Source organism: Pseudophryne corroboree, chromosome 1 (genome assembly GCF_028390025.1).
Source record: "Pseudophryne corroboree isolate aPseCor3 chromosome 1, aPseCor3.hap2, whole genome shotgun sequence".
NCBI lineage: Eukaryota > Metazoa > Chordata > Amphibia > Anura > Myobatrachidae > Pseudophryne > Pseudophryne corroboree.
In genome coordinates this window covers 593,077,417-593,093,729 of record NC_086444.1, presented here as the reverse complement: position 1 = coordinate 593,093,729, position 16,313 = coordinate 593,077,417, and the positions used below count along the sequence as shown (strand labels likewise).

The 16,313-nt window shown below is 47.3% G+C and overlaps 1 protein-coding gene across 1 annotated transcript in view; it reads left to right on the top strand.

The window, feature by feature from the left end:
- LOC135037288 (histone H3-like centromeric protein cpar-1) overlaps positions 1–16,313 on the top strand; it is a 273,082-nt gene that overhangs the window by 200,010 nt on the left and 56,759 nt on the right. The window contains exons 5-6 of the mRNA XM_063954543.1: positions 854–979; positions 10,347–10,472. Of these exons, the coding sequence (XP_063810613.1) occupies positions 854–979; positions 10,347–10,472 (252 nt within the window). The remainder of the gene's footprint in view (positions 1–853; positions 980–10,346; positions 10,473–16,313) is intronic.

Below are 16,313 nucleotides of genomic sequence, written 5' to 3'. Positions count from 1 at the left end.
GTGCTCATGCCCGCTACAGTGCGTCCCCTCAGATGAGTAACTGCTTTAGGACATCCCCGATGTGAATCCTTGTGGAGCCCAGTGTACCCCGCAGCAGAAAACGAGATTTATGGTAAGAACTTACCGTTGTTAAATCTCTTTCTGCGAGGTACACCGGGCTCCACAAGGTGCCCACCCTGACGCACTTAGCTTCTTTGGGTTGGTATTGGCATAGCCGCTGACACCCTCTCCTGCGGTGAGTGTGTGGTGTAATTGGCTACGAGCGATTGTCATCTCTGGTACCTGCTATTGCTTTGGGCTGGAAACTGAGCTCCTGTGCATGGAGGCGGGTTTATAGAGGAGGAGGCGCTGTGCATCTTGGGAACAGTCAAAAGCTCTGAGCCTGTTGGTTCTTCGGATCAAGATCCTACTCTACATCCCGATGTGAATTCTTGTGATGCCCAGTGTACCTCGCAGAAAGATATTTAACAACGTTAAGTTCTTACCATAAATCTTGTTTTATGGGCAGTACAGATGGTGTTATGGTTTGCATTACTGCCTCACAGCACTGAGGTCATGGGTTCGATTAACTATGTGGAGTTTGTATATTTTCCCATACTTGCATGGGTTTCCCCCGGGTACTCTGGTTTCCTCCCACGATCCAAAAATGTACTGGTAGGTTAATTGGATCACAATAAAATTAACCCTAGCATGAACGTGTGCGTGTGCGCAAGTGGTAGGTAATATAGATTGTAAGCTCCACTAGGGCAGGGACTGATGTGAATGGCCAAATAGTCTTTATAAAGCGCTGCGGAATATGTGTGCGCTATATAAATAAGAATAATAAATAAATATAAATAATTTGCTTTTGCAGAGTTGGTTTTGTGCCAAATTGCTAAAATGGACAAGACAGGGTCTGAAGAAACGGTTACCCGAAGGAAGGCGAACTATCCGAGGAGGGTGCCTCCACCTGACGCAGAATCAACCAGTGCCCCTCAAAGTAAGAGGAAGTTGCTCTTTGTTTTTTAAATAGAGTTAGTTTATTCGAAAAAGGATCACCAATACAGACATATCATTAGACATGGGAAATCAGATAGTACAGGATAAGCAATCCAACAGTTTATAGCATGTGTGAACTCCAAAAGTAAGATACATAACATTACATGTACAATTGCTCCCACATTATTACCAAGCTCACTGTGCAAGAAAGATCTAATGTCCGTAAACAGGTCATAAATCACATGTTAGACATTTTTTATTTTCTCCCCAGTTACTTAACAATTACAACTCCAACTAGTAGGCCAGAACATAGCCTACAGAAACTTCTAGGACATAAAGAATAGGAAAGGAAGAAAGAGAGATAAAGAAAAAACAACAAGAAGCAGTATTACAATAAATAGGTGAGGTATATAGAGTAACGGTGAATATCACGACCTGGCCCTGCATGAACCCAGTACACACACCGCCACCAGGGCGCAGTGCGTCTCATAGCGCAAGAGCAGGAAAGGAGTATACAGAAGTAATCCAAGGGGACCGTATTTTCCCGTATTTCGAAATGGCAATATTTTTCAGGTATATATAGCGGTCTTTAAGGAGAGTGTCATTAACCAGAGCCTTAAAGGCTGATACAGAAGGGCTATGCGGTGCCATCCATGTCCGCGCAATGCACACTTTGGCCAGGGCACAAATACTACGAGCATAAAGGCCCTCCCACTTGGACTCCGAAGCAGCCCCCCATTCCCAGTACACAGAATCTCAAAGTCAACATACTCCCAGGCATCGCCGTGTGCTCCAGAATCGACCTGACCCCAGACCAAAACACCTGAATGGATGGACACTCCCACACAAGGTGCCAAAAGGATCCCCCATCGGCCCCACATTTAGGGCAAACAGCTGTAGTGCCAGCCCCAAACCTGGCCAACCGAGCCGGTGTCATATAGGATCTGTGCAAAATAAAGAGCTGTATTTGTTGAAATCGGAGTGACTTATTCACCATACCCGGGTACTCCAGGGCAAGCTCCCAGTCCTCCTCGCCTATGGGGCCCAGATCACACTCCCAACGCACACAGAGTCCCGAGAGAGGGTCTGCATAAAGTGTTTTTAATAGGTACGAGTAGGTAAAAGAAATCACCTTAACCCGTCCCATAGGTAAAAGAAATCACCTTAACCTGTCCCAACGAGCTTAAAAAGGTCTTTATGGGGAAATGGAGGAGCGCCAGGGGTGAGTCCCGAAATTCTGATTGTAAGACGTGTCGGAGTTGTAGGAATCTAAAAAAATAAGAATTAGGTAGACCAAATTCCTCCTTTAACTGCTGAAACGATTTCAGCGTACCATCACTGTACAATTGGGATATAGAGACAATGGAGTATGGAACCCACACCACCCCGCCCTCGAGGGCCCCCAGCTCGGGTAGTGAAGTAGAGTGCCAGAGGGGAGTATCCGGGTCCAAGCCAACAAACCCAAGCAGATTCCTCAAAGCGAGCCAGATCTTCATGGCCTGGAAGACAATAGGGGGAGAGTACCGAGAAACAGTCCTACTCAGCAAAACCTGCACCGGAGAGAGGCCCGGATAGTAGCACTGGAGAAACGCCCATTGTAAAGTGCCGGCATCCCCGCCCTGTATCCAGGTGCTAAGATGTGATAACTGAGATGCAAAGTAGTACATTTGAAAGTTGGGTAAGGCTAAACCTCCATCAGCTTTTAGCCTAGTGAGGGTATTCAGCTTTATCGTAGGCCTTTTGTTGGCCCAGATCAAGGATGATAATATACCATTCAGTTTCCTAAAAAATGCCAGGAAGATATATACCAGGGATTACAAAACAATGTATAATAGTTTGGGTAGAATTATCATTTTAATGAGACTAACCCTGCCAGTCACTGTCAGCGGAAGTTTGCACCAAGCTCTCGACTTGCGTATAATCAGTTGCGTCAGTGGGTCTAGGTTCAGGGGTATAAAATCAGAAGGGTTATTTGTGACTTGAATTCCAAGATATTTAAACTGATCTGTCCAGCATAGCGGCAAGGAGAGCTTCGGGACCTGGGGAGGAGAACCAATGACGGGCATAATAAATGACTTGGGCCAGCTGATACGGAGACCAGAAAAGCCGCCGAATTCCTCAATGACCTGCAGCAAAATAGGCATATCAACAGCATAATCATGTAGAAATAACAGCAGGTCATCCGCATAAAGGGCAATTTTGTCTACACAAGGGCCCGTAGCGATTCCCCCAATGTCCGGGTATGTCCTAATCAGGCAGGCCAGAGGCTCTATGGCTATAGCAAATAGGGCAGGGGAGAGGGGGCACCCTTGTCTAGTACCCCGAGACAGGGTAAAGGAGGACGAAATGTAACCATTTACCAAGATCCTGGCACTCGGATTTTGATATAGCAGTCTGAACCATTGTATGAAGTTAGGGCCAAACCCCATACATTTCATAACTCCCCACAGGTAGGACCATTCAACGCTATTGAACGCCTTAGCCGCGTCCAAGGAGACCACGACCGAGTCCGAGGGGAAGGCATGTGGAGCCTGCAGAATAGTATACAGCCTACGAAAATTAATAGGCGTGGACATGCCAGGCATAAAGCCAGATTGATCCTGATGTATTATGGACTTAACCGAGTTAAGCCGAACTGCCAGAATTTTTGCCAGGATCTTAGCATCAGTAGGAATGAGGGAGATCGGCCTATAGGACTCCAGGAGTCTGGGGTTCTTGCCAGGTTTTGGTAGTACTATAATAACAGCCTCGGACATTGAGAGAGGAAGTTGAGTAGTAGCAAACGTATCCAGAAACATAGTAAGTAACTTAGGGCCAAAGAACTCTATAATAGGATTTTAATACCTACCGGTAAATCCTTTTCTCCTAGTCCGTAGAGGATGCTGGGGACTCCAAAAGGACCATGGGGTATAGAGGGGATCCGCAGGAGCTTGGGCACACTAAAAAGACTTTGACTGGGTGTGAACTGGCTCCTCCCTCTATGCCCCTACCACAGACCTCAGTTATAGGAACTGTGCCCAGGAGAGACGGACATTTCGAGGAAAGGATTTTTGTTACACTAAGGGCGAGAAACATACCAGCCCACACCACAAACATACCGTACAACTGGAGCAGCATGGAAAACAGATAACAGTATGAACTAACAACAGCAACAAGCTGAATACAACTGATACACAAATCTCGTGTAACCGAAAAAAACACTATCAATACAACTGCAAGGAACAGTCTGCACTGGGATGGGCGCCCAGCATCCTCAATGGACTAAGAGAAAAGGATTTACCGGTAGGTATTAAAATCCTATTTTCTCTTATGTCCTAGAGGATGCTGGGGACTCCAAAAGGACCATGGGGTCTATACCAAAGCTTCAGACCGGGCGGGAGAGTGCGGACGATTCTGCAGCACCGATTGAGCAAACATAAGTTCCTCATCAGCCAGGGTATCAAACTTGTAGAACTTAGCAAAAGTGTTTGAACCTGACCATGTAGCTGCTCTGCAAAGTTGAAGAGCCGAGACCTCTCGGGCAACCGCCCAAGATTCCTGGTAGAATGGGCCTTCACCGACTTCGGCAACGGTAGCGCAGCCAAAGAATGAGCCTGCTGAATCGTATTACAAATCCAGCGTGCAATAATCTGCTTAGAAGCAGGATTTCCAATCTTGTTGGAAGCATACAGGACAAACAGAGCCTCAGTTTTTCTAGTAAGAGCCGTTCTGGCGACATAAATTTTCAAAGCTCTTTCAACATCAAGAGATTTTGGGACAGCCACAGCATCCGTAGCCACAGGTACCACAATAGGTTGATTTATGTGAAACGAAGAAACCACCTTCGGCAGAAGTTGTTGACAAATCCTCAATTCTGCTCTATCCACATGAAAAATCAAATATGGGCTCTTGTGAGACAAAGTTTTTTAACACAAAACTTTGTAGATTTGCTGGTGTTCGTGCGGCGCTTTTCAATCGCTCTGCTGATCGGTGAGTGATTGACAGGAAGTGGGTGTTTCTGGACGGAAACTGACCGATTTCCGGGAGTGCTAAAAACGCAGGCGTGCCAGGGAAAAACGCAGGAATGGATGGAGAAACGGGGGAGTGGCTGGCCGAACGCAGGGCGTGTTTGTGACGTCAGACCAGGAACTAAACGGACTGAGGTGATCGCAATCTAGGAGTAGGTCTGGAGCTACTCAGAAACTGCATGAAAATGTTTAGTAGCAATTCTATAATCTTTCGTTAGCTATTCTGCTAAGCTAAGATACACTCCCAGAGGGCGGAGGCCTAGCGTTTGCAATGCTGCTAAAAGCAGCTAGCGAGCGAACAACTCGGAATGACCCCCCATGAGCTATAAATAGTGCACACTGATAGATCCAAGGGTCAGAGCGTTTATCAAATCTGCAAAGTGTGTACCCAGCTATATCACCCCCTGTGCTGAACGTGTTTTAGTTGTTTTTTGTCAGATTCCAACATGTATATTATTTTCTTTTTTGTTGTTGTCAAATGTTGCACCCAAACTCTTTACATACTTTTTTCTTTTGAAAGGCTTTGAAATGCTCTTAATTTACTTTACATCCTCAGAGGTAAAATGCCCCAAATAATATTTGTTTGTCTTGTCTTATTTTTGAAAGAAACTCCACAAAATATTTTGTTCTTGCCTTGGCATTCACTTTTTCAGAACGGCAAAAAGCAGGATACTACATGTAGTTTTCCAAAATACAATCTGCACTTGAGAATAATGATTACATACATGTGGTGGGGAAGGGGTGTGTGTGTGTCTATATATATATATATATATATATATATATATATATATATATATATAATGTATTTATTTTTTAACTGTGCAGATGACCCCCACACCCCTAGGGCATAGAAATATTCTATCAAGCTATCATATATATTTCTGCTGCGATGTACACTGGGCTCCACAAGGAGTCACATCGGGGTGTAGAGTAGGGTCTTGATCCGAGGACCTAACAGGCTCAAAGCTTTGGACTGTTCCCGAGATGCACAGCGCCGCCTCCTATATAACCCCGCCCTCATGCACAAGAGCTCAGTTTGTAAGTTGGTGCCATGCAGTAAGCAGGCACTTAACAGGAGGGCTGCCTTAGGCAGCCCATTCGTTGCTTTAAATTGAAAGAAAAAGAAGATTCTGTGAGAAACTACAAGGGCTGCTGCGGGTAAAGTCTCATAGACTTTCCTACTTGCAGCTCCGTCACCCCCAGCGGCGCTGTATACTCCCGTGCCCCGGTTTCCGGGTCACTGCAGTGGAGGCGCAGATTCTTTCAATCGTGAGTCACACACACACGCCGCCGTCCTCCCGGATCGTGGGGCCGCAGCTACGGGGGAGGTAAGGGGCTATTGTGCCCGCACTTTACCGCGATCCAGCGCGGCCGTAGGAGGCTGGTTGTGCGCACGCTGGCGTGGCCACTGATTACTGGGCAGCCGCTCCACTAGCCACCAGGGACACTTAAGGGCACAGGTCTGGGGGGCTCTTACTGTACGTTAACACTGTTTTTAACTGGCCGCAGAGCCCGGTGGGGATGCCAGCAGGGAGAGAAGGTCGGACCTGAGGCCCCTCCCCCCGGCCCCAGGGCGCCATTTCTACAAGTGTTCCCGCCCTGGAGCTGCCTTCCTCTCCTTCACTTCCGGACAGCAGCCATCACTGATAGAGTTGTACTGTTCCTGGGACTGCTGGGGCAAATCCTGTTCTGTAGAACCGCCTGATTGTCAGTGCTGTGTTTCCTACAGGACACTTAAGTATTCTACCTGTCACTGGGACAGTGTTAGTTAAGAAACAGTGCATACATTCAGGGTTGTGTGGTACAAACACTCTGTGATATACATCCATTAGTTACTGTGTTTTGTTATATCTATTGTTAACACATATAGCCAGACTGAGTATTACTTTGTATTGCTAGTCCAGTGCAGTTTTATGGTGCATAATTTCTGCATGGTACGTGTGTGACATTATATGTGTGTGTGTGTGTGTGTGTGTGCGCATGTAGGTGCTGCGTGGCTACCTTATTAAAGGGTATTTCACTCAGTGGGCTACTCCTATATTGCTGTATCTGAGGGGACTAAGTGTATCAGGTTTATTTCTGTATAATATAGGATTTTATCACAAGATATACTGGCTGTGTATTTTTACTTGTGATTCATAGTCACACTATATATCTGCTTCACACTTCACCGAGTGTTCTTGCTAGGTATGTTGCTGCTAAACTTTGTACCAAGTTGCCCTATATTGTGCACTTTGTTATGTCTGCTACACGTGGCAACGACGTTGGGGCTTCTCTCACACTGCGTGGTAGTAAGGCCGCAGACGTGATGGAGGATAATATGGCAGCTGAGAGTTCAGGTTCAGGGGGTTCCTCAATTCCCCAGAATTTCTCCTGTGTCATCTCAATCTGACGGTCCAGTGCTTGAAAGCCCACGGGTGGCTGATCAACTGGAAGAAATCCTCCCTGGTTCTTGCTCGGAGCATGATACATCTGGGAGCATTATTGGACACTCACAACCAACGGTTGTTCCTGTCTCAGCAGAAATTCCTGAAACTTCAGAACACGATTCGATGCTTCCTATCTCGTCCGCAAGTGGCGATACATTCGGCAATGCTATTGCTGGGTCTCTTGGTGTCGACTTTAGACACCGGATCAGATCTCACATAATCTCATTGTCTCCGGAGGTCCACCTGTTGCTGAGATTGTGGCTTCAGGACCAACGATTGAGCAGGTGCCGTCCCTACTGGATATCCAACTGGGTTCTTCTGACGACAGATGTCAGTCTGAGAGGTTGGGGCGCGGTGTTTGAACAACACTCTCTTCAGGGTCGGTGGACCAAGGAGGAGTCTCTGCTCCCGATCCATTTTCTGGAACTGCGGGCAGTGTTCAACGCGTTGACAATGGCCCAGCATCTAATACAGAACAGACCTGTTCAAGTACAGTCGGACAACGCCACCACGGGGTTGTACATAAATCATCAAGGCGGCACTCGAAGCCGCATGGCAATGAGGGAAGTAGCACGGATTCTTCAGTGGGCGGAGCGCCATCTGCTGGCCATATCCGCAGTGTTTATTCCGGGCATCCTGAACTGGGAAGCAGACTATCTCAGTCGTCAAGACGTACATGCCGGCGAGTGGAGCCTCCATCCGGAGGTGTTTCAACTTCTCGTGGGGCCTTCCAGATGTGGATCTGATGGCATCTCGAAACAATCACAAGGTTCTGGTCTTCGGAGCAAAGACAAGGGATCCTCAAGCTGCTTTCGTGGACGCTCTGGCAATTCCATGGAACTTTCAGCTACCGTATGTGTTCCCTCTGGTGTCAGTCATGCCCAGTGTGATAAGGAAGTTCAAGCAAGAAGGCGGAACCCTGCTTCTGGTCACTCCAGCGTGGCCCAGACGGCATTGGTTCTCCGATCTCCTGGGTCTCTCGTGGAATCGTCCCCTTCTACTTCCACAACAACCAGATCTCCTCGTTCAGGGCCCTTGTGTTTACCAGGATTTGGCCCGGCTGGCTTTGACGGCATGGCTCTTGAAGCTTCCGTCTTGAGGGCCAAGGGTTTTTCTGAGGCGGTCGTTCAAACTATGTTGAAGGCCCGTATTGCCGGCTTCTGCTCGGGTTTACCATAGGGTCTTGAATGCTTACTTTACTTGGTGTGCGTCTCACAATCATGACGTTTTCAAGTTTAGTACGGCCAAGCTTTAGGCCTTTCTACAACAGGGCCTGGACTTAGGCCTGCGTCTGGCCTCCCTCAAGGTTCACATCTCTGCCTTGTCGGTTTGGTTTCAGAGAAAAATTGCTACCCTACCTGATGTACATACATTCACCCAGGGTGTGTTGCGGATTCAGCCTCCTTATGTGCCACCTGTGGCTCCTTGGGACTTGTCGTGGTTTTGGAGTCCTTGCAAGAGTCTCCGTTTGAGCCTCTTGCCTCTGCTAACCTTAAGTGGCTTTCCCTTAAGGTCCTATTCTTGCTGGCGATTGCTTCAGCTAGTAGGGTCTCGGACTTGGGTGCCTTATCCTGTAAGTCTCCCGATTTGATTTTTCACCGTGACCGGGCGGTTCTTCGAACGCGGCCAAGTAATTGACTTAAGGTGGTGTCTTCCTTCCACCTTAACCAGGAGATTATTTTTCCGGCCTTTAATTCTCCTGAGTTGTCTACCAAAGAGCGGTCTTTGGATGTGGTACAGGCTCTCCGTATCTATGTGAAGAGAACTTTCTCCACTCGGAAATCTGATTCACTTTTTGTAGTGTTTGTTTTTCACAAATGTGGCTGGCCTGCTTCCAAGCAGACTTTGGCCAGATGGATTAGAATAGTGATTGCACATGCTTATGTACAGGCTGGTCGTCTGGTTCCTGCTACCATCAAAGCCCATTCTACTCGGTCGGTTGGATCTTCTTGGGCGGTCCTCCGTGGTGCGACCCTTGAACAATTGTGCAAGGAGGCAACATGGTACTCAGGGAGCACGTTTGTAAGGTTCTATGCCTTCGATACCGCCGCTTCCCAGGATGCTTCCTTTTGACGCCGGGTGCTCATGCCCGCTACAGTGCGTCCCCTCAGATGAGGAACTGCTTTAGGACATCCCCGATGTGAATCCTTGTGGAGCCCAGTGTACCCCGCAGCAGAAAACGAGATTTATGGTAAGAACTTACCGTTGTTAAATCTCTTTCTGCGAAGTACACTGGGCTCCACAAGGTGCCCACCCTGACGCACGTAGCTTCTTTGGGTTGGTATTGGCATAGCCGCTGACACCCTCTCCTGCGGTGAGTGTGTGGTGTAATTGGCTACGAGCGATTGTCATCTCTGGTACCTGCTATTGCTTTGGGCTGGAAACTGAGCTCCTGTGCATGGAGGCGGGTTTATAGAGGAGGAGGCGCTGTGCATCTTGGGAACAGTCAAAAGCTCTGAGCCTGTTGGTTCTTCGGATCAAGATCCTACTCTACATCCCGATGTGAATTCTTATGGTGCCCAGTGTACCTCGCAGAAAGATATTTAACAACGTTAAGTTCTTACCATAAATCTTGTTTTATGGGCAGTACAGATGGTGTTATGGTTTGCATTACTGCCTCACAGCACTGAGGTCATGGGTTCGATTAACTATGTGGAGTTTGTATATTTTCCCATACTTGCATGGGTTTCCCCCGGGTACTCTGGTTTCCTCCCACGATCCAAAAATGTACTGGTAGGTTAATTGGATCACAATAAAATTAACCCTAGCATGAATGTGTGCGTGTGCGCAAGTGGTAGGTAATATAGATTGTAAGCTCCACTAGGGCAGGGACTGATGTGAATGGCCAAATAGTCTTTATAAAGCGCTGCGGAATATGTGTGCGCTATATAAATAAGAATAATAAATAAATATAAATAATTTGCTTTTGCAGAGTTGGTTTTGTGCCAAATTGCTAAAATGGACAAGACAGGGTCTGAAGAAACGGTTACCCGAAGGAAGGCGAACTATCCGAGGAGGGTGCCTCCACCTGACGCAGAATCAACCAATGCCCCTCAAAGTAAGAGGGAGTTGCTCTTTGTTTTTTAAATAGAGTTTGTTTATTCGAAAAAGGATCACCAATACAGACATATCATTAGACATGGGAAATCGCATAGTACAGGATAAGCAATGCAACAGTTTATAGCATGTGTGAACTCCAAAAGTAAGATACATAACATTACATGTACAATTGCTCCCACATTATTACCAAGCTCACTGTGCAAGAAAGATCTAATGTCCGTAAACAGGTCATAAATCACATGTTAGACATTTTTTATTTTCTCCCCAGTTACTTAACAATTACAACTCCAACTAGTAGGCCGTAACATAGCCTACAGAAACTTCTAGGACATAAAGAATAGGAAAGGAAGAAAGAGAGATAAAGAAAAAACAACAAGAAGCAATATTACAATAAATAGGTGAGGTATATAGAGTAACGGTGAATATCACGACCTGGCCCTGCATGAACCCAGTACACACACCGCCACCAGGGCGCAGTGCGTCTAATAGCGCAAGAGCAGGAAAGGAGTATACAGAAGTAATCCAAGGGGACCGTATTTTCCCATATTTCGAAATGGCAATATTTTTCAGGTATATATAGCGGTCTTTAAGGAGAGTGTCATTAACCAGAGCCTTAAAGGCTGATACAGAAGGGCTATGCGGTGCCATCCATGTCCGCGCAATGCACACTTTGGCCAGGGCACAAATACTACGAGCATAAAGGCCCTCCCACTTGGACTCCGAAGCAGGCCCCCATTCCCAATACACAGAATCTCAAAGTCAACATACTCCCAGGCATCCCCGTGTGCTCCAGAATCGACCTGACCCCATACCAAAACACCTGAATGGACGGACACTCCCACACAAGGTGCCAAAAGGATCCGCCATCGGCCCCACATTTAGGGCAAACAGCTGTAGTGCCAGCCCCAAACCTGGCCAACCGAGCCGGTGTCATATAGGATCTGTGCAAAATAAAGAGCTGTATTTGTTGAAATCGGAGTGACTTAGTCACCATACCCGGGTACTCCAGGGCAAGCTCCCAGTCCTCCTCGCCTATGGGGCCCAGATCACACTCCCAACGCACACGGAGTCCCGAGAGAGGGTCTGCATGAAGTGTTTTTAATAGGTACGAGTAGGTAAAAGAAATCACCTTAACCCGTCCCAACGAGCTTAAAAAGGTCTTTATGGGGAAATGAAGGAGCGCCAGGGGTGAGTCCCGAAATTGTGATTGTAAGACGTGTCGGAGTTGTAGGAATCTAAAAGAATAAGAATTAGGTAGACCAAATTCCTCCTTTAACTGCTGAAACGATTTCAGCGTACCATCACTGTACAATTGGGATATAGAGACAATGGAGTATGGAACCCACACCACCGCGCCCTCGAGGGACCCCAGCTCGGGTAGTGAAGTAGAGTGCCAGAGGGGTGTATACGGGTCCAAGCCATCAAACCCAAGCAGATTCCTCAAAGCGAGCCAGATCTTCATGGCCTGGAAGACAATAGGGGGAGAGTACGAGAAACAGTCCCACTCAGCAAAACCTGCACCGGAGAGAGGCCCAGATAGTAGCACTGGAGAAACGCCCATTGTAAAGTGCCGGCATCCCCGCCCTGTATCCAGGTGCTAAGATGTGATAACTGAGACGCAAAGTAGTACATTTGAAAGTTGGGTAAGGCTAAACCTCCATCAGCTTTCAGCCTAGTGAGGGTATTCAGCTTTATCGTAGGCCTTTTGTTGGCCCAGATCAAGGATGATAATATACCATTCAGTTTCCTAAAAAATGCCGGGAAGATATATACCGGGGATTGCAAAACAATGTATAATAGTTTAGGTAGAATTATCATTTTAATGAGACTAACCCTGTCAGTCACTGTCAGCGGAAGCTTGCATCAAGCTTTCGACTTGCGTATAATCAGTTGCGTCAGTGGGTCTAGGTTCAGGGGTTAAAAATCAGAAGGTTTATTTGTGACTTGAATTCCAAGATATTTAAACTGATCTGTCCAGCATAGCGGCAAGCAGAGCTTCGGGACCTGGGGAGTAGAACCAATGACGGGCATATTAAGTGACTTGGGCCAGCTGATACGGAGACCAGAAAAGCCACCGAATTCCTCAATGACCTGCAGCAAAATAGGCATATCAACAGCATAATCATGTAGAAATAACAGCAGGTCATCCGCATAAAGGGCAATTTTGTCTACCCAAGGGCCCGTAGCGATTCCCCCAATGTCCGGGTATGTCCTAATCAGGCAGGCCAGAGGCTCTATGGCTATAGCAAATAGGGCAGGGGAGAGGGGGCACCCTTGTCTAGTACCCCGAGACAGGGTAAAGGAGGACGAAATGTAACCATTTACCAAGATCCTGGCACTCGGGTTTTGATATAGCAGTCTGATCCATTGTATGACGTTAGGGCCAAAGCCCATACATTTCATAACTCCCCACAGGTAGGACCATTCAACGCTATCGAACGCCTTAGCCGCGTCCAAGGAGACCACGACCGAGTCCGAGGGGAAGGCATGTGGAGCCTGCAGAATAGTATACAGCCTACGAAAATTAATAGATGTGGACATGTCCGGCATAAAGCCAGATTGATCCTGATGTATTATGGACTTAATAACCGAGTTAAGCCGAACTGCCAGAATTTTTGCCAGGATCTTAGCATCAGTAGGAATGAGGGAGATCGGCCTATAGGACTCCAGGAGTCTGAGGTTCTTGCTGGGTTTTGGTAGTACTATAATAACAGCCTCGGACACTGAGGGAGGAAGTTGATTAGTAGCAAACGTATCCATAAACATAGTAAGCAACTTAGGGCCAAAGAACTCTATAATAGGATTTTAATACCTACCGGTAAATCCGTTTCTCCTAGTCCGTAGAGGATGCTGGGGACTCCAAAAGGACCATGGGGTATAGACGGGATCCACAGGAGCTTGGGCACACTAAAAAGACTTTGACTGGGTGTGAACTGGCTCCTCCCTCTATGCCCCTCCCCCAGACCTCAGTTATAGGAACTGTGCCCAGGAGAGACGGACATTTCGAGGAAAGGATTTTTGTTACACTAAGGGCGAGAAACATACCAGCCCACACCACAAACATACTGTGCAACTGGAGCAGCATGGAAACCAGATAACAGTATGAACTAACAACAGCAACAAGCTGAATACAACTGATACACAGTATCAATACAACTGCAAGGAACAGTCCGCACTGGGATGGGCGCCCAGCATCCTCTACGGACTAGGAGAAAAGGATTTACCGGTAGGTATTAAAATCCTATTTTCTCCTAGGTCCTAGAGGATGCTGGGGACTCCAAAAGGACCATGGGGTCTATACCAAAGCTTCAGACCGGGCGGGAGAGTGCGGATGACTCTGCAGCACCGATTGAGCAAACATAAGGTCCTCATCAGCCAGGGTATCAAACTTGTAGAACTTAGCGAAAGTGTTTGAACCTGACCATGTAGCTGCTCGGCAAAGTTGAAGAGCCGAGACCCCTTGGGCAGCCGCCCAAGATGAGCCCACCTTCCTGGTAGAATGGACCTTCACCGACTTCGGCAACGGCAGCCCAGCCGAAGAATGAGCGTGCTGAATCGTATTACAAATCCATCGTGCAATAATCTGCTTAGAAGCAGGATTTCCAATCTTGTTGGAAGCATACAGGACAAACAGAGCCTCAGTTTTTCTAGTAAGAGCCGTTCTAGCAACATAAATTTTCAAAGCTCTTTCAACATCAAGAGATTTTGGGACTGCCACAGCATCCGTAGCCACAGGTACCACAATAGGTTGATTTATGTGAAACGAAGAAACCACCTTCGGCAGAAGTTGTTGACGAGTCCTCAATTCTGCTCTATCCACATAAAAAAATCAATTATGGGCTCTTGTGAGACAAAGTCGCCAATTCGGACACTCGTCTGGCAGACGCCAAAGCCAGGAGCATGACCACTTTCCAAGTAAAAAACCTTAACTCAACCTTACGCAAAGGTTCAAACCAGTGAGACATAAGAAACTGCAACACCACTTCAAGATCCCATGGTGCCACAGGTGGCACAAATGGAGGATGGATATGCAGCACTCCCTTCTCGAAAGTCTGAACTTCAGGAAGGACGGACAATTCTTTTTGAAAGAAAATAGATTAAGCCGAAATAAAATAGATTAAGCCGAAATCTGCACTTTGATGGAACCCATTTTGAGGCCTGCATTCACGCCTGCCTGCAAAAAATGGAGGAAACGACCCAAGTGAAACTCCTCCGCATGAGCTGCTTTGGTTTCACGCCACGACACATACCTTCTCCAAATACGGTGATAATGTTTTGCCGTGACCTCATTCCTAGCCTTAAGGAGAGTGAGGATGACCTGCACGGGAATACCCTTCCGGGCTAGGATCTGGCGTTCAACTTCCACGCCATCAAATGCAGCCACGGTAAATCCAGGAACACGCAGGGCCCCTGCAGTAACAGGTCCTCTCTTAGAGGAAGCGGCCAGGGATCTTCCACTAGTAATTCCTGAAGATACGGATACCAGGCCCCTCGAGGCCAATCTGGAGCGACGAGTATAGCCTGAACCCTTGTTCGTCTTATGTTCCTCCAGTTCTGTCCGGGCTCTCAGAATCGCAAGGCCGATGCCCTTTCCCGCTCTTGGAAGCAAGAAAATGAGTCGGAGTCTTCTGACAAGCATCCTATTATCAATCCGTTGGCATTCTCCACGGTAAGGATGGACTCTATGCCCCCACCAGGGAAAAGTTTTGTGAAGTCAGTGTTAAGGAAGAAGCTCATGCATTGGACACATGCTTCCCGTTTTGCCGGACAAACAGGCATTCAGAAAACCCTTGAGTTTATCTCTAGGTCTTATTGGTGGCCAACTCTGAAGAAGGACATCATGGAGTTTATTGCTTCTTGCCCAAAGTGTGCCCAACACAAAGTATCCCGCCAGTCGCCTGCGGGGCAACTGGTTCCATTATCTGTTCCCCGTCGACCGTGGACCCATTTGTCGATGGACTTCGTCACAGACCTGCCTATGTGCAACAAGTTTAATACCATCTGGGTAGTGGTTGACCGGTTTACCAAGATGGCACATTTCATTCCCCTCACCGGTCTTCTGTCAGCTTCCAAGTTGGCTCAAATATTTATTCAGGAAATATTCCGACTACACGGTCTTCCTGAGGAGATCATCTCTGATAGAGGAGTACAATTCGTAGCCAAATTCTGGCGAAGTTTATGTCAAGCCCTCCAAGTCAAATTAAAGTTCTCTACAGCTTACCATCCTCAGACCAATGGTCAAACTGAGAGGGTGAATCAGGACTTGGAAGCCTTCCTCCGCATCTATGTGTCTTCCTCTCAAGATGACTGGGTTCACCAACCAATATCATTCCTCATCTTCTTCAACACCATTCTTCATCAACTACGGATTCCACCCTAAAGTTCCAGAATTCCAGCCGCTTCCAGCGACTTCTGTACCAGCAGTTGATATCAGCTTGCGCCAGTTCTCAAACAACTGGAAAAATGTTCGAGCGGCGCTGCTCAAAGCATCGTTTAGATACAAGAAGTTTGCAGATAAGAAGCGTAGGGCAGTTCCTGCTCTCAAAGTGGGTGATCGTGTTTGGTTGTCTACAAAGAATTTGAGATTGAGAGTTCCAAGCATGAATCTTATTGATTGGAAGGGCTATGGCCCTGAGGAACGCTCTTGGACCAATGCTTCAGATGTTCATGCTCCTACCTTGGTCCGGAATTTCCACTCCAGATTTCCTCAGAAGCCTAAGAAGTGTCCTGGGGCCACTCCTAAAGGAGGGAGTGCTGTCACGATCCGGGTATCTGGACGCCATTATTTACCTTTCAGGTGTCTCCTAAGGCTGGCTCAGCGTCCTAGGCCCGGTTCCCA